The sequence below is a fragment of the Mercenaria mercenaria genome, chromosome 8, assembly GCF_021730395.1.
Source record: "Mercenaria mercenaria strain notata chromosome 8, MADL_Memer_1, whole genome shotgun sequence".
Taxonomy (NCBI): Eukaryota; Metazoa; Mollusca; class Bivalvia; order Venerida; family Veneridae; genus Mercenaria; species Mercenaria mercenaria.
In genome coordinates this window covers 2,365,917-2,382,420 of record NC_069368.1, presented here as the reverse complement: position 1 = coordinate 2,382,420, position 16,504 = coordinate 2,365,917, and the positions used below count along the sequence as shown (strand labels likewise).

The window sequence follows — 16,504 nt, the reverse complement described above, 5'->3', positions numbered from 1 at the left end:
TATTCTAGCTGAAATACTTTTTGACTTATAAGCGTTTTCATTTTTACAAACAAATCAAGGGGAAACGTCTGTTTTTATAGGGTCAAGAGGGAGAATTCTAAGAATGAGAAAATATCATGTGCCCGTTTATAAATATTTGAGGTTTGGTAATCCTAGCTTAAACATTTTTCGAATCATAAGCATTTTCAATTTCGGACGGACGGACACACGGACTGACGGGCGCACGGACGGACGAGCATCCGGACGAACAACGCCAAAACAATATCCCTTCGCCTTCGACAGGGGATAATATGACAGACTTTATCATTATTATTTGCATGTGTTTTCGTCTGCACATAATATTATCTAAACGTTGAGATGTCCCCCCTAAATTATTGATCGTCCTAGGTGTCCACAGTCCACTTCGTCTTAATTCACAAATGTCTAATATTAGTGCTAGGTACCAGTGCAGAGCAGTGTACCATTTTATTCCTTTGACAACAATTAGAAGATACTCTAGAATTCATAGAACGCTGTTCTGGTGAGTCAAAGGAATATTGCCTTAGTACTGTTGGTAGTCTTTGGTAAATGTTGACTCACCCATGCTACCGTCACTGACTTACCATGTAGATCCATTTCCTTTAAAATGTTAGTGTACATCCAAAGCGCTTACCAGTTCAGTTTGCCGGAAATATTAGTCGAAAGCCAGTGTGTATTGTTTCGTGAGCATGACTTCTGGGGAAATTCATGAAATTTTGAGACTAACGTGCTTCGTAGGAAATGTTACAGCTACAAGCATGAATTTTCATGTTATTCTAGGAGGTTTCAACGGCCATGCACATTGTAAAGTTTTAAAACAATTTGTTTTGTTATAGCTGAGTTACAAGCATTTTAACACACCACACTGCTATACACTGGTGTTATTTTATCGCAGGAAGGAAATTAGATTCTACATAAAAGTGCGTTGCACTCTCAATATACCAACAAGTCAGCAGATTTTTTCCAGAACTTAAAACTGTTTACGGTGGTTCTTCCTTAATAGTCCCAACCACTATTATAGGTGGTAAAAGGTATTTGGATAGGAGAGAACCTAGAGCCCAAGATCTACTTTGTGTAGGGCACACGTCAGCATCCTCTCATAACAGTTTTGGTGTAGCAAATAGCTGTATTAATAGGCATTTAATGGGTGTTCATGACATTCTGACAAAAATTCTAACGAAGGTGTGTGCAAGGTGGGTATTCCATCTTTTGGCCTAAGAGCAAAACATCTAAAGGGCGCAATATTGAAAAAAAATCTAAAAATCAGACTTTCTACTGATCCCTGCTTTTCCTACTTTCTTTCCCCTACTTTTTGATTTGAACCCTACTTTACCCTACTTTTTTCAAAACAGCCCTTTTATCCCTACCTTTCCATTGTTAACCTTATTCTGTAACTACTTCATCTTTCTTAAAATCTCTTCCAAGCTACATTTCAGTCCAAACTATTTATATGTTAGAAATGCATGGGTGATATCCATGCTTGAAAGATTTGTGGTGTCTTTGCCAAGTATTCAGCATAAATATGACAAAATGGTACTTTTAGATAATAATGAACTTTTAATTCCCTAAAATGAAGGAAACTTTTGTACAGTACTTAAAGCGGCATGCCTCCAGATCGTTAGACAACAAAAAATATTTTTTTAAATATCTTGAAATAAATGCTATATTTCTTAAGAAGGCTTTAAAACTAAATTACTGACAAACTTTATGTTACGGAAACACATGAGAATTTGCTGTTTTTACTACTTTCTACGATGAAAATCAAAAAGCGTTTGTCACGCTTTTACTCCAGGTAAACTGTTTCGATTATAAATATCTATATTTTGAAGTCATTATTCACTATTTCAGCTATAGCGCTATTGGTTACAACGACATGAAAATGTCTTTCTTTCCGCGGCGGTCCGGGGTTCGATTCCCGACGCGGTCATCTTTTCTTCTTGATTTGGAATTTTTAAAACATTTTAGAAACAAAAATTCATATTCTAATGTTCATAATATGACCAAAACTTCAATTTTAAAGAAAGGTTATTTTTTAGCCATATCTGTTAGCATGCTGCTTTAATGGCTGATGTAATTATGTTTAATGTATTATTTTCAACGTTGCTATATGATAAAAGTTACAATAACCACTTTAAAAGGTATTGGACCCGTAATAGAGTACCTCCTTCTTGAAGAATATTCAATTCCTACCATGAACTAGACTTTGACTGCAATTTTCACGGGGGGTGAGGGGATTGGAAAATTTTCATTTTAGACGCGATTTCTTGCTGTTCAAAGTGAATTTACCTCTGAATCGGGAATCAAAATTCAAGTCGATTTCAATAATGATGGTGTTATTATAAGAACTACAAATTGATCTATGCAGATTCCTGCAGTTTGTTTGTTTCTTTGGGGTTTAACGCCGTTTTCCAACAATATTTAGGTTAAAGACCCACCACGACCTAGTGACCTACTTTTATCACCCACAAAAACCTTTTGAAAATCATTCTTATAATACAGATAATATACAGTTATACTACAAGTTTTCCGATGAACAATTTAGGCCCTACCTGAATAAATTTGTTTTGACAACCTCATCTGCAAACTTATTCAGTCGATCCAGCATAGTTTCAAAAATATAGATGAACAACTATCTTACACTGTGGAAACAAAATGTGATTGAAATTTAACTATATACACTGATTTTTGTACATATTGCTACAGTAATTCAATAAAATGTTAAGACATTAAACACATTGTCTTGGCCTAATATATTATCTATGTCACTGTCAATTTGTAACTAAATACTTGTATATCTCATTTTTTTTCATGGAAATCATGTATAATTACCATCATGGAAATACAAAAGAATACAATTTTTTTGTGGTGCGTCTTTAAGTAACTGCGGGCAGTTAACCGAATCAGTGTTCTAGAATTCTGTACTAGTACAAAACTTTTCTCCGCAAGTGACTGCAGACTTCCTCCTTTGAAACAGAGGTGGAGGACGAATGATTTTAGACACAATGGTCTTTATCGAATCGTCATGAAGAACACACGTATCGCCCGAGGATCAAACTCACGACCTTGCAATCAGTAAATCTGCGCTCTCCAGATTGATTGGGCTGTTTCTGTAGTTAAAGATTTTACACTTACATGTGTACTGTGTACTTATTTTATAAAAAAAGTAATTCTGTTCATTGTATATTTATAAGAATATCCTTTGGAATGATAGAAACCAACCAAGAAAAGGTATAAATATCAGACTCGGTTTGACTGAGTCTGTACAAAATATTACATTGTAAACATAACATGCACTTCATATGCAATTGTCAAATATTGCAAGTTCGTGCAAACTTAGAATAAATCGAAAAAAAAGATAATTTTTATTCAAACATATTTTATAATATCATATTCTCAATTTAATCTTTACCACATACTAGTAGCTGTCTAATCGTGAATATAACGAAAAATATAAATAGCTCGCTTTCCCCGTGCACTATTCACATGTGTAAATAATTGGTTCAAATTACATTACACACGATTACAAACTTGATACAAAACGACGACATGAACTATTTGAAAAAAAACCCAAAAAAAACAACACAGACAATATTTTACAACCATTTGTTAATTAAAGGGTCTGACCTAGTAACGAATTAATATGTTTGACTATTCTTGGGAGCAAGCTGCAAGCTACAAAAACATTTGACAGTATAATATGTATACGATTTTTGTCATTTTGTCAGTTATGATTAATATAGTCTATGCACTTTTGCCAGAATGCAACTCGTAATTCTTCATCTTTTGGTAAGTCCATATTAGGACATTCTCTTAGAAGATCCATTATTTCAAGAGGTAAAACTTTCGGTGGTATTTTCTCCAAGAATATAATGACAATTACGTCCCTTTTCATATGTACTGCTTCCATTCGCGCCATATTCATTTCGAAATTACACCATTTATTGCGAAGAAAATGCCTGCTCAGCAAAAGGAATGTTTTCTTACTTGTGCGGATAGCTTTTGATATATTTACAGCAATTACTTCGCCTAATTCAAAATCCCTGTCTCTTATATTCAATCTTTTCCCTCCAATAACTTCTAGGTTCTTTAACATATCGACGGTAACGAAGCCCCTGTCCCCATCGCCATAAGAAACAAAGACATCATAATTAAAAACCTCCTCGGCTGCCTCGTTTCCATGTCTCTTGTCCAGCTTTATTTTAGTCATATAATACACATATCTCAACTTCCATCTATTATAGTACACTGTATATGAAACTAGAACTGCTAGAATAAAACTGATCCCAGCTGAATTCCCTATGATAAGTGCAAGGTAAGATTTACACTTCTCCTCAAGTTCATTCAATAACTCATGCCTCGATTCATTGAATATTCTTACAGATTTATCGTCAAAAGAGCAATAGTAACTTTCAATCCTTTGAAATTTGACGTCCGAATAAAACACCCATTTTAAGAATGGAATATTATCACAGCTACAATACAAATTGTTATTGCTTAAATCTACATTTACAGGATGATATTTTGAAAGATTGCTTAGATGTGAGGAGACAGATGATGGTAGAGAGTATAACCGGTTGTATGAAAGGTCAAAATATCTCAAGTTTGAAAGCGCTGATAACTCTATGTCTAAACTTTCGATATAGTTTTCAGACAAATTAATTATTTCAAGCTCACTATTATGTTTGAAAACGTTTTTATCAAGGGAATTTATACGATTTCTGGATAAACTGATGATTCGTAGTTTGACTAACGATGAAAAGAACTTTCCATTTCTGTCTAATTTTAGCAAATGTCCTAACAAATTATTATCAAGATCCATTACATGTACGGATGACAGTCCATAAAATGCATTTTTGTGTGCATTCTCCATATAGTTATTGGACAAGTTTAAATGTTTTAAGTGGCCAAGACCGTCGAATGCATGAGGTTCAAGCAATGGTATAAAATTTCTTGATAAATCTATGAATGTTATATTATTTAATGTTGCGCTAAAATCCAATGGTCTTAGATCTGACATACTTCCGCTACTGATCAATGTTTTCAAGTTAAGCACAGGTGTTGGGTTTGATCGCTTTTTTAGAGCACGTTTTTTCGTTAATCCACTATCCATATCTTTTTTTCTATAAAATTGTCTTTTGGCTGTATGTACTAAATGCTTGATTACTTTCACCTGGTAGGGATGTACATGTGTATCTCTTTTAACAAGTCCATATACTTTTCGAAATTGAGAAGTGAAAGCCCGGTCTGACCTCGATGCTACTGCTTGGTCTCCGACATCCAAAACTTCCAGATTAGGGTTATTAAATACAGCTTCGTACATATAAAGTCCAAAGGTAAGTTTATTCCGTCTTAGATATAGCCGTTGCAAAGACTTTGGAAACATATCAAACACACCATAATCTACAAATTCTATTCCGTTGTCGTCCATATACAATTCTATTAAGTCAATATCTCTTAAGTATTTTACGTCAGGTCTAAGTATTTCAGTTCCTGCTCTATTTGGGTTGTGAATGGCATTAATTTTCAAAATATGTAGTTTTGTGTACTTCAGCTCCTCTAAAATTCTGCCAAACTGGTTTATTTCTAATTCGGTGTTCCATGACATATCTAAGTACGAAAGGTTTGGTGTCCACCAAAACGTTCCAGTTTGTAACGTTCTAATGCGACATTTATTAACAGTCAAGTTCCGCACATTTTCTAAGCCAACAAAGGATTTTCTATCTAGATGACCTATCTCACACATACCCTCGAAGCCCGATATTACCACTGTTGTCAGGTTCTTCAGAAGATTAAAATCTTCACTGAAAGTTACATTAAGAACTCCATCAATGTGAAGTTCTTCTAATGTTGTCAATACTTTCAAAGCATTTGTAGGTATTACAGAGGTATGTGCCTCAGTAGGTTGTTGCAAGAAGTCGTGCACATGAAGAACTTTCAGACTAATTAAACCATCAAATACTCCAGGTTTTAGAACGTTTTGAAGAATAACAAGACGGGTTTTAGTAATCTGCCCATGTAAAAACAAGTGTGTAAGATTTGATAAGTCACGAAAAGCGCCTATTTCAATATTTGATATCGTGTTTTTAGATAAATCTAATACAACTAGACTGTAGAGATGGGCAAGATATGAATATTTGATAGTTTTTATAAGATTATTCGAAAGATCAAATTCTTTCGTCCTGGCATCAATATCTTTCGGAAACTTGAAAAGGCCTTTTCCAGAACAGTTTGTAATTATTCTATCGGAAACATTTTGACATACACAAAAAGCGCAGTAGTATGGCAATTTATAGCCTTCTGCTTCTTCTAATCTAGTGATGGATGGGCACACTGGCGTTACCATGGAAACAACCAAGAGGTTTGCCAACATCTTTAAAACCGGCAACTTTCTCTTTCCTGTAAGTATTGATATATGTCAAATATGTAACTGCAGAAGTTAAAAACACACGCAATAACAGAATATGTATAGAAAATGAACCCACTTTGATAGTAACTATTGTTGTAATAAAATAATAACAGTGAGATATTGCCTATATTTTCATATACATGTCAACTAAAGTGTACAATTTATATAAACACATCAGTTATCAAAATGAAATGATACATCATTATGTCAGTATTCTACATTCCTGTTCTTCTAGTATTAGAAGAGCAAGAGTAAAAGTCATGTTCCAGTAACACAGCCTTCACAAACCTCTACCACATATGTTTGTATGTGCACATAGTTAACATGTATAGCGTGGCCGCCGTATAAAGTCAAGTCAATAACCAGTCTATTTTTCTACAACATTATTTCTCAAGTTTTTCTATATTGCTCTTCAACTTCTATAAAATAAATTTATCTAGTTTTCAATATAATAATTTCGACACGCGCTCTCGTGCCTCGGACCGTTCTCGTAACAGCTCCGAAGAACCATGTCACCGGCTCAACGTCCGATCGAAAAACTCCTTTGGTAAAGCTAATTCACTAGCTGGCCTTACCGGCTCCTCATTACGAGCTCGTTTACATATGATTAATAAGGTATATAAAAACGTGTCAGTCATTTTGTCAAACAGTTACTATTATTAGAAATTATTTTATGCAACCAATTTTTGACCACAAAATGCACCTGCTCTTTCATGAATTACAAGTGAATCTGCATTCCGAACAGTCTTCTTAATTAATTTGTTTATTATTTTCTTTCCCCTACCTGTCAAAAATATACGCTTGTGAATCTTTCGTGGTATTTTAATTAGTAAACCTGACTGCGTACGTCATACGTTATGAAATGCCGTTTTTTCTGCGTATCATAATTAATTTCCGTGTGATTATCGAAAAACAGTAAATTTATAAGAAAAATCTTTAATACACATGTACATAAAAAACAACAACAGACATTGCATTCTAAGAGTATTATATGAATACAGTTATGAAACAGAAAACTTGAACCTACCTGTTATAGTAGCCATTGTCTGTGAACAGTAAGAACATTTGTCTTTGTACTGTAAAAGTTGCGCCCCTGAATATGTACAAGAGGCACATGACTTGTATCTCATTAAAACATTTGGTATAATATAAGGGAATGCCAAATAAATACTGTTACCTCAGTCATGAAAATGCGGATTTCATAAAATTACTAAGTGGACAGGAAAAGTAACAGGAAAAGTAACATTTCGTTATCCATATTTTCTACATTTGACAGGAAAATCGACGTGATAGTAAGCGGATTTGTTTTCCTGTACAACTTTTCTCAGTATATAGACACCATAGGTAGTTAAAAAGGGGCGGACCCGACGCAACCTCGTATTAAATTAAAAGGCAGACCTTAACAATTTTCGATATTTTTACGACCAAGCTGTATCATACAATTATTATCGGCATAAGCGTGGAGGCCGGAAAAAAATCATCCTGTGTCATCGATTTGAAATATACATAACAAAATCAAAATACGAAGTCCGCATTAGGACAGCCTTTTCGGCTTAAATATTCAATATATAGCTCTCATATATATATGCGTACATTTCCAATCCAAAATCCTGGATCCACCCTTTTATGGCCAGTTAATCATGGACAGCAAATTGAATAATCGCCCTTAAAACCTTTTCTGGACTGAAAAAAAAAACCTTCTAGCAAAGGGTATTTCTTTGAAACCCCTTTATCATGTGTCGAAGATGAACAACGTTGTTAGATAATAAAGTAAATATTTTAAGAAAAGTAATGAACATGAATGATGATTAACTTCAATGCTGTCAATGATATCGGTGTTATTCCCATGCCTTAAGCGAACTGTCTATTGGTCCCCAACCGACTGCACGTATATCTGTTAGATTATGTGTATGTCAGCCAGCTATGAATGTACCAAAATACTGGGGGAAAGATCAGACAGGAATATTCATGGTCTAGGAACGCAATACCAAAAAAAACGAAATCATACAGCAGTGAAAGTATGAGAAATGAATGACATTGATACAAAAGAGATAGACAGGCATCAGTTGTTTGAGTCCTTCAAAAAAATATCTACCATAAAATCCTCTTTTATAACACTTTCTTGAAAAATTTACAATATCTCTTATCTCTGACTCTGACGTGTTGTGCTGAGATGAGCTTAGAGAGAAAATGATTTCTGAAAAAATGTCAGTGTCAGTATGAAGAAAGAAATTAGCATTTATTACAGATTATTTGATCTCAACAGACTTTGTAAAAAAACAAAGACAAATATCAAACAGGGAATGCCACGCACCAAAAACGCAGCCTCCCCAAAACGAAACCTACAGCCCGCAGACGTGCATACCACTCGCACACACACACACATACACGCGCACGCACACAAGGCCAATACACCACAAACACACACACACACATACACGCGCACACACAAAGCCAACACATTAGGACAAAACAAACAAACAAAGGAACACAGTTTACAAACGAGCGTACAGAAAGTAAAATACTTAGTTAGCGAGGAAAACACGAACAAATACATAAACACAGCGGAGTCACATCAGTGGCAAAACATCACATGTATATAATACCTTTTCAAATAAATAGAAAATTGGCAACGTATAACAAACTATGTTTTGCTTAGCCTAATCAGAAGCATGAGCATGCGCATGCATAAACACTTGATCCTATTACGGAAGTCTACGCTCATTAAACAAAATTTATAACAAAGATATTAACAAATACTGGTGTAAACAAACTCATTATGCAAGAACAAAATAAATAAAAAATATATATCCTAGAATAGAAAAAGGATGGAACTAAATAGAGGTGCGGACGTTGAATTTAATTACAACTGTTAAAAACAACAAACCTGCATGGATGTTAGTAATATCTTAATAACTGGAATAAGTGTTTTAAGATGTTCATTTCCTAAATCATTTATATCTATTTTATTTGTTAGTGTTAAGTATGATCTAAAAAGCGAATGTCTCAAATAGATGACAGGTTATCCGAAACATATACCAAGCGTTCTTGTAATCATGTCAGAATAAAACATCCAAGTAGGACCTCGGAATTTAAAAAAAAACTACTGACAAGATATTCTAAGTACGAAAAAATGTTAACATAGAGATTTATTGATCATATGACCTTTCGTTTGCGCTTTCAGATTTACTCTTCATTACAGTTAATTGATTTCCTACAAACACGGACGGAGGGATTAAAATTTGTCTTGCAACTTGGTTAGTCGTGCCCTTATTAGTTAAGCTCTTGGTGGCCTGACTTCTGACACAAAAATCTAATTGAAGGTTCTTTGGAAGCATAGAATGCAACCAAGCCAAATGATAACAGACTCGGTTTGATCGAGTCTGTACATGAGAGGTAATGGAATTTAGTACAACACCCCTCGAACCCCCTGTCATTTTACGGCCGCCAAACAGCACTTAAAGATTGCTGTTATGATAGTTCATAATATCTAAATGAAGATGCTTCGGAAGTATAGAATGCAACAAAGCAAAATAACAGCAGACTCGGTTTGACTGAGTTAGTACATGAAAGGAAATGAAAAATGCAACTCCTACCGCTAGCAACTGCTTAAGCGGAACTGTATTACATAGATATTGAGTGGACTTCCATGATCCCAAAGGACCTGAAAATATAAAAACAATACCTTAGACTGACCCTTTTTATATGTTTTACTTTATATAATCTGATATTTAGTCACTAATATTAGAGCCTTTCTCAGTGGGGAGTTCTTTTATTTACACAATCTTGTCTCTAACTTGTTAAGAATATGGTAAGTGCTAGGAGCAAACACATTTTAAATAGACCACAGTTTTTTTTTTATATAGGTAACTGACCGTTCAAAGGCGCAGCCCCTAATGTCAAACTGTCTCTTGTCCGTTTCGTATTTTATGTTACGTATAACTGTCTCGTTTGTTGGTGTTGTCTCCTTCTCTCCCCCCCCCCCCCCCCCCCCCCCACACACACACACTCCCAACACCCATCGTCCCCTTGCATTTTCGCCTCCTCCCTTTACTATTTTTACTATGAGTGAGGTTCGGCGCCCATCATTTCATTTGGGCAACAGGCCGTCCATGGGCGGTGCTCCATTGTGTTTTTGTCCATGTTTGTTTGCTGTGTGTGCGTGGTTTTGGGGTGGGGTGCGTTTTCGCGCGTGTGTGCGTGTGCGTCTCGTGCACGTCCGTTTTTGCGCTGTTGTGATTTTCGATGTAGGCAGACCGTAATTTTTGAGCGTTGTTTTCCCTGTTGAATATTCATCCTTGCTCTTTTTCAATTCCCCCAACATCCCCATCCCTTCTCTACCCCTTCCCCATTTTAGTGTTTTTACATATACATATACTTAAGATGTTCTTGTAGTTAAATGTTTGAAGCAACCACGTCTGCTGTATCTTTCCAATACAATTTCTCTGTTGCGGGCATATTTTGCGATGTAAGGCTCTCTGACTGTGTTTGGGGTGTTTTCTGCTTCCGGCAATCCTACCGTTAGAACCTTTTGTTTTTTATATTGTTTTCATTATTAAAAACATTTATACACATTACTGTTATTAAACTTTAACACAAAAAAATATCGATTAATACCAATTTTCATTTTTAATTATGTTTTACCTGTAAATTGTAACCCTGGATACGACAATAAGCATTGCAAAGGGGAGACAGTATATGAAAGTCATCGACAAGGCAACCCTGAGTTAAAGTTTACAACTTAGTAAGATTCAGCGCAAAGTAAATTTTCCAACTGACAAATTACAGAACTTTTTCGACTCTTTTGAGACGCATCACACATTTTTAGTGTTAAGCTTTCCTGTTTGATTTTGTCTGACGGGACAGGTGGAACCATTCTTAAAAAGCCAGCTGGGACATATTGTGTTTTATACTTCTCTATAAGTCTATTTCGACTGGCCCTTAATGGTACTTCTCTTGTTGCTCCGTCTTCTACAGTGAATATAAATTCATACTGTGTCATTTTCTAACTGTAGATTGACCAGTCTAGAAGCATTTTGATGATAAGTAGGAAAAAATGTGAAAGGCGAACACAAAGCAAAATCTAACTAACTAACATGATTATATAGACTATATATATGTATATAAAGAAGAGTTCATTCTCTGTTAATATAGAAAGATTTATGCAGGATTGTTCTGTGTTTTTTAACAATTGTTTGAACAGAAATGATTAGATACACAAAGTTGGGTGTATGTTTTTTAACTCTGTGTAATTATTTCTGGCTCGTTTATGATTTACTTATAATAAACTTCATGAAGTCCTTCGAAGTATCTTGTATAATATAATAATAGGTGCTAGGGGACGCGAGGGGTGTATCAATTACCATACCATCTCATAAACAGACTCAGTCATACCGTGTCTGCTATTACCTTGCTTGGGGCCTCCTGGCAGAGTGGCTAAGGTCGCCGACTTCAAGTCACTTGCCCTTCACCAATGAGGATCCGAGCCCCGCTCGGGGTATTGAATTCTTCATACGAGGCAGCCATCCAGTTTGCTTGTGGAAGGTGAAATAATGCACGGAGGGGCACCTGGGATCTTTCTCCGCCACCAAAAGCTGGAAAGTCACCATATGACCTATAAATGTGTCGGTGTGACGTTAAACCCAACAAAACCAAACTCTACTATCAAAGTCTGGAAAGTCACTATATGACCTATAATTGTGTTGTTATGAATAATCTATCTTTCATACATTAATTTATCCATAGTTCAGAAATAGTCTTTAAAAATAAAATAAATTTAATAATAATAATAATAATAATAATAATTTAGAATCGTAGAATGCCAAAACCGAGAGACACCCATTATCTTATAGCTTTGTCCGGAAGCTAAGGCGCTCTGCAGCTAAAGTGCTACCTAGCTAAGGTGCCCCCCCCCCCCACCCTACCTACAGTCTGTTACAGAGATCAATGTTATATAGCAAAACCGTAAAGGATGATGTGTCAACTGCTGACCATTTCTAATGACATTTTAGTGGAATTAGTATATAATAATTTATATTCTAACAAAGGTATATCTAAGGACAACTATCCAGTAACATCTTATAATAGTGATAAATGTCCGCACGCCGAATAGATAATACTGTGCCATTTCTCATACTTTATCTAAAGTTGCTGACCCCTAATGTTAGTCTCGCCTTTACTATAGTCGAGCTATTTTAAAGAAAACGAATATGATTTCAAGTTTAGAAAATAGAGTAAATCAATTAAAAGTTTTCTAAATAATAACCATAACGATACAGTCATAGTATTATAAAGAAAGAGTACGCAATAAAATATATTTGCACTGAAACCCCGCGCCCCCCTCTTCCCCCCCCCCCCCCCCCCCGAAAAAAAAAACCATCGCCTCTCGTTCAAGAACCATTACCCTATATATCACGGTATCAGGAAAATACCAAGTGATAAAAATTATAAAAGTATTGCATAATAAATGAATTCATGCTACTGATAAATGTTTCCATTATATATCAACAAAATCTCCTCCTATGTTCGATAGAATAGGCAAACATTACTGTCATTCTAGACAATTTAGTGAGTAATTAGCCACAATTGCAAATATTGCTGTATATGTGCATAAAGGGCATCAAAGTTTGTGTCCCATGTATCTCTAAATGTACTCGACCAAGAGTAATAAAACATTTGAGGATTTTATATAGCATTCGAAGTAGTGCGTTTTGGTGTTCTGTTTGGGATTTCACTCAGCTAGGCCACTTATAGTCATTGACTTAATAAAAAATACACAATAAGTGCTCCAACGTTTGTGATGATATTTCACCTAATGTCATAAACCATATACAGTGACATGAAGTGGGGGTATCTGTGTCATGTGAACACACATCTAGTTTTAATATGAAATAAGTAGTAAGTAGGAAAGAAAAAAGCACGCGGACATGGTTTCAGTATTTACTACTTGAGAGACAAATAAAAAAAAAAAACGAAAATCGATAATTACAGAATTTTCACATGTAATGCTCATACGACTTTTTCATTTTTCATTTCTGTTATACATGCACGATATCGTAATATTATGATATCTACAATGCAAGAAAACTGACAACGAGACAATTTGAAATTAGACGGGTATGATTGAACTGTTCATGATAATAAGCAATCTAAAGTTAAAAAGGATTCGCAGGTAGTACTTGAAAGATATATATAATAACTGAAAATTAATTGTATCCAAATGATATTGAACACATATAAACTAAAAGAAATGCCAGTCTCCAACTATGTGTTTTTTTTTTGTAATTGAATAAATAAACGGTTTATAGATCTAGCATGACTTTTGATGATTAATGCGCACCCATGCGTGTACGTGATGTTATCAAAGAAACACACACGCTTGATAAATTTTTGGACCAGTGCTGAATCTGTAACCAATTGCAAAATAGCTATCATGTGACTTAATGGCAGAACTGAAATAGAAACAGGAGACTCCATTTTTTGCAGAAACTTTAAGAATTATGCAAATTCAAATTGAATTAAGGCATGAACACATAAATAACTATTCATATTAATACATCGTTGTGTGTAAATACAAGCATAAATATTTGAAGTCTAGTCTTTTTAGCCTGGATCTAGAGGACAACATCCAGCTTCGGAGAAAGATATTACTTGAAAAAAAAAGCAAAACATATAAGAGAAGGTCACGTATTACAATTGTTGTGTCTTTAGCATAATCAAAGTCACTGATTATCGCGTTTCTTCTGTTTGCCAGTGCTGGGCACTCTAGTAAAAATGTTCAAGCGTTTCTTTATCATACTCGCACAATTTACATGTCGGGTTGACCACATTTTGAATAAAAGCTGCTCTGTTGGACTGAAGAATGTACGTTCCGTTCCGGTGACTAGTTTTAATTTTACTGGATAACGAGTAATGTATTTAACTGACTTATATTCAATAGAGGGTGAATCTTCCCAGGTTGGTGAACATCTGTATTTAGGTTTTCAAAATAATTTATAGTACTGACACAGATTCAATATTTCAGTCTGCCAGTATTTGTTAATCACATTGGTAGTCTGTTGTTGTTTTTCATTTAAAACTTGGAGTAGGGTTGTCTAACTGTTCCTCATGATCCCCCAATTCATATTTCCAGTAGATATGTTTTACATGAATGAACCAGCTTTTACTCGAATTTGATTTCACCTTAAATTGCTTTCTTTCCAGTTGTTTTTAACGGAAGTTTCCTTTTGCATGCAGACATTATTGAACAATGTTAATACATTCTTGTGTATTAATATTTGAACTTGTACTTGAAGAAAGCCACTAAGAAAGCCACTAAGGATATATACCGCGGCGTTTGCTGTGTTTTGCGGTACTGAGAGTATTTGCTTCAACATTTTTGTGTGAAATAATTCCAGTTGATCTAGTAATTTGCCTGTGGGTATTATCAATTCCAAGCCATAAAGAATGATTGGTGATATATATGTTTTCATAAGATGGAGGGCTGTCGTTGAATCCACGCCATTCTCTCCATGGAATCTACTGGCCATTAGACTGTATGCAATTTTTCTGGCTTTTCTTATATTATTCTCAAATGTCTTTGTTGCTGTATTGACTAAATTAGTAGAGCGTTTGAGTCCCAGATGTGTACTGACTGTTGAATTTAATATTTCCTTAATGTAAATAGGACGGGTATCTGTTGATTGCTCTGAGCCCACATGTTTTACAGCAGGGATAACTCTAAGTAGTTCAGTTTTCGTTGGTCGTAAAGTGTAACGTTCCAGCTGCCATACTAACTAGAATTTGGGTTTCTACACGATCCGCAGTATTCAAAGTGACGTCGTCAGCACAGCCACTTGCGTTACAGAGGATGATACCTATCTTTAATCCTAGGTTAGTTTCCTGTATTCTGTCTAGGAGAGGATTAATATACAACTTGTACAGATCTGTGCTGAGGATCCCACCTTGACGGTGCATCAAAAGGATCTGACTATTGTGTTGACCATTTTGCAGCACTTTGTGATCGAGTTTGTGTGTATACTTTGGATCAAAGACCAGTGTTTGTCTTGCACCCGAGTGGTAGACTCGCGTAATAGATGGGAATGATCAACCAAATCAAATGCATTATTGTAGGGATAACGCATGTTTTTTTCGTGTTATATCATCTGCAGTATCCCGAGGGAATGGTTGGTACTCGAGCCCGTTAGGGCGAGGGTACCAACGGTTCCCGAGGGATTCAGAAGATGTTATAACAAGAAAAGAACATGCGCTAACGCAATTCTAGCATAAAACGCGTAAAAACGAGGTAAATGCATATATTGTCCCTCAACGTCATTAAATTTCCACGAAATGCGCGGTAAAGTCTACGTTGTTTTTTTTTTCACGTTGACGTCATTTCATGTTGAATTATCCGTTTTCGGGCCGTAATACGTTTACGCTTTGCCACGGAACGCGCATACATAAAAAGGTGTTATAACAGCACGTGAGCGCGAGAATCTCTCTGTTAACACACGTTTTCTCTCCTGTTAAAACACCCCCGAAAAGTGACAAGAACATCAGTTTTATGCTAGAATGTGCGGAAAAGGTCCAGAGGGGAGATGCACAGTATTGGCAGAAGAAGAAGAAGAAGAAGCAGGAGAAGAAAAATAATTTAAAAATACAAAATTGATAATTTGTTATTCGAAATTTATTTTCTATTTTAATTGCTAATAGTGTTATGAAGAAATAATTTTATAATTTCCAACAATATATGGCAGGTCCTTTCCAATCATATTAAGACCTTTTCGGTAATCAAAGCCTCTTTCACCCTATTAAATTTTTATTATCCGGTACGCCTATAGTGCGCAATGGAAGTAAAGTGCGCAATGGTGCGAAATGGAGGTAAAGTGCGCAATGGAGTCAATTTTTTTTTATAGCGTCGATTATTGGGTAAACTTGCTGGCTATAGTTAATGGAAACGTTGTTAAATGCCAAGAAATGAAAATGGCACACAAGCAGCATATATTTGTGCTAATTCAAATTGTGCGCAATGGAGGTAAAGTGCGCAAAGAACCTTTTTAGGAGCGATAATTGGATGAATATTTAGAAAATACTCATTGTTGT

At 35.3% G+C, this 16,504-nt stretch overlaps 1 protein-coding gene across 1 annotated transcript; it reads right to left on the bottom strand.

The window, feature by feature from the left end:
- Positions 1 to 3,367: 3,367 nt before the first annotated feature.
- On the bottom strand, positions 3,368 to 7,554 carry LOC123523205 (toll-like receptor 4). Its single transcript, XM_045300904.2, has 2 exons — positions 7,452 to 7,554; positions 3,368 to 6,414 (listed from the first exon to the last, which is right to left on the bottom strand). Exons 1-2 carry the CDS (start codon positions 7,552 to 7,554, stop codon positions 3,740 to 3,742), a joined length of 2,778 nt encoding a protein of 925 aa, XP_045156839.2. The 3' UTR covers positions 3,368 to 3,739.
- Positions 7,555 to 16,504: the final 8,950 nt, after the last annotated feature.

Excerpts from the sequence above, each read along its gene's own strand:
- LOC123523205 (XM_045300904.2), bottom strand. The coding sequence starts at position 7,554 with ATGAGATACAAGTCATGTGCCTCTTGTACATATTCAGGGGCGCAACTT. Across the intron at positions 6,415-7,451 it reads GACAATGGCTACTATAACAG|GAAAGAGAAAGTTGCCGGTT; the intron begins GTAGGTTCAAGT and ends CAATACTTACAG.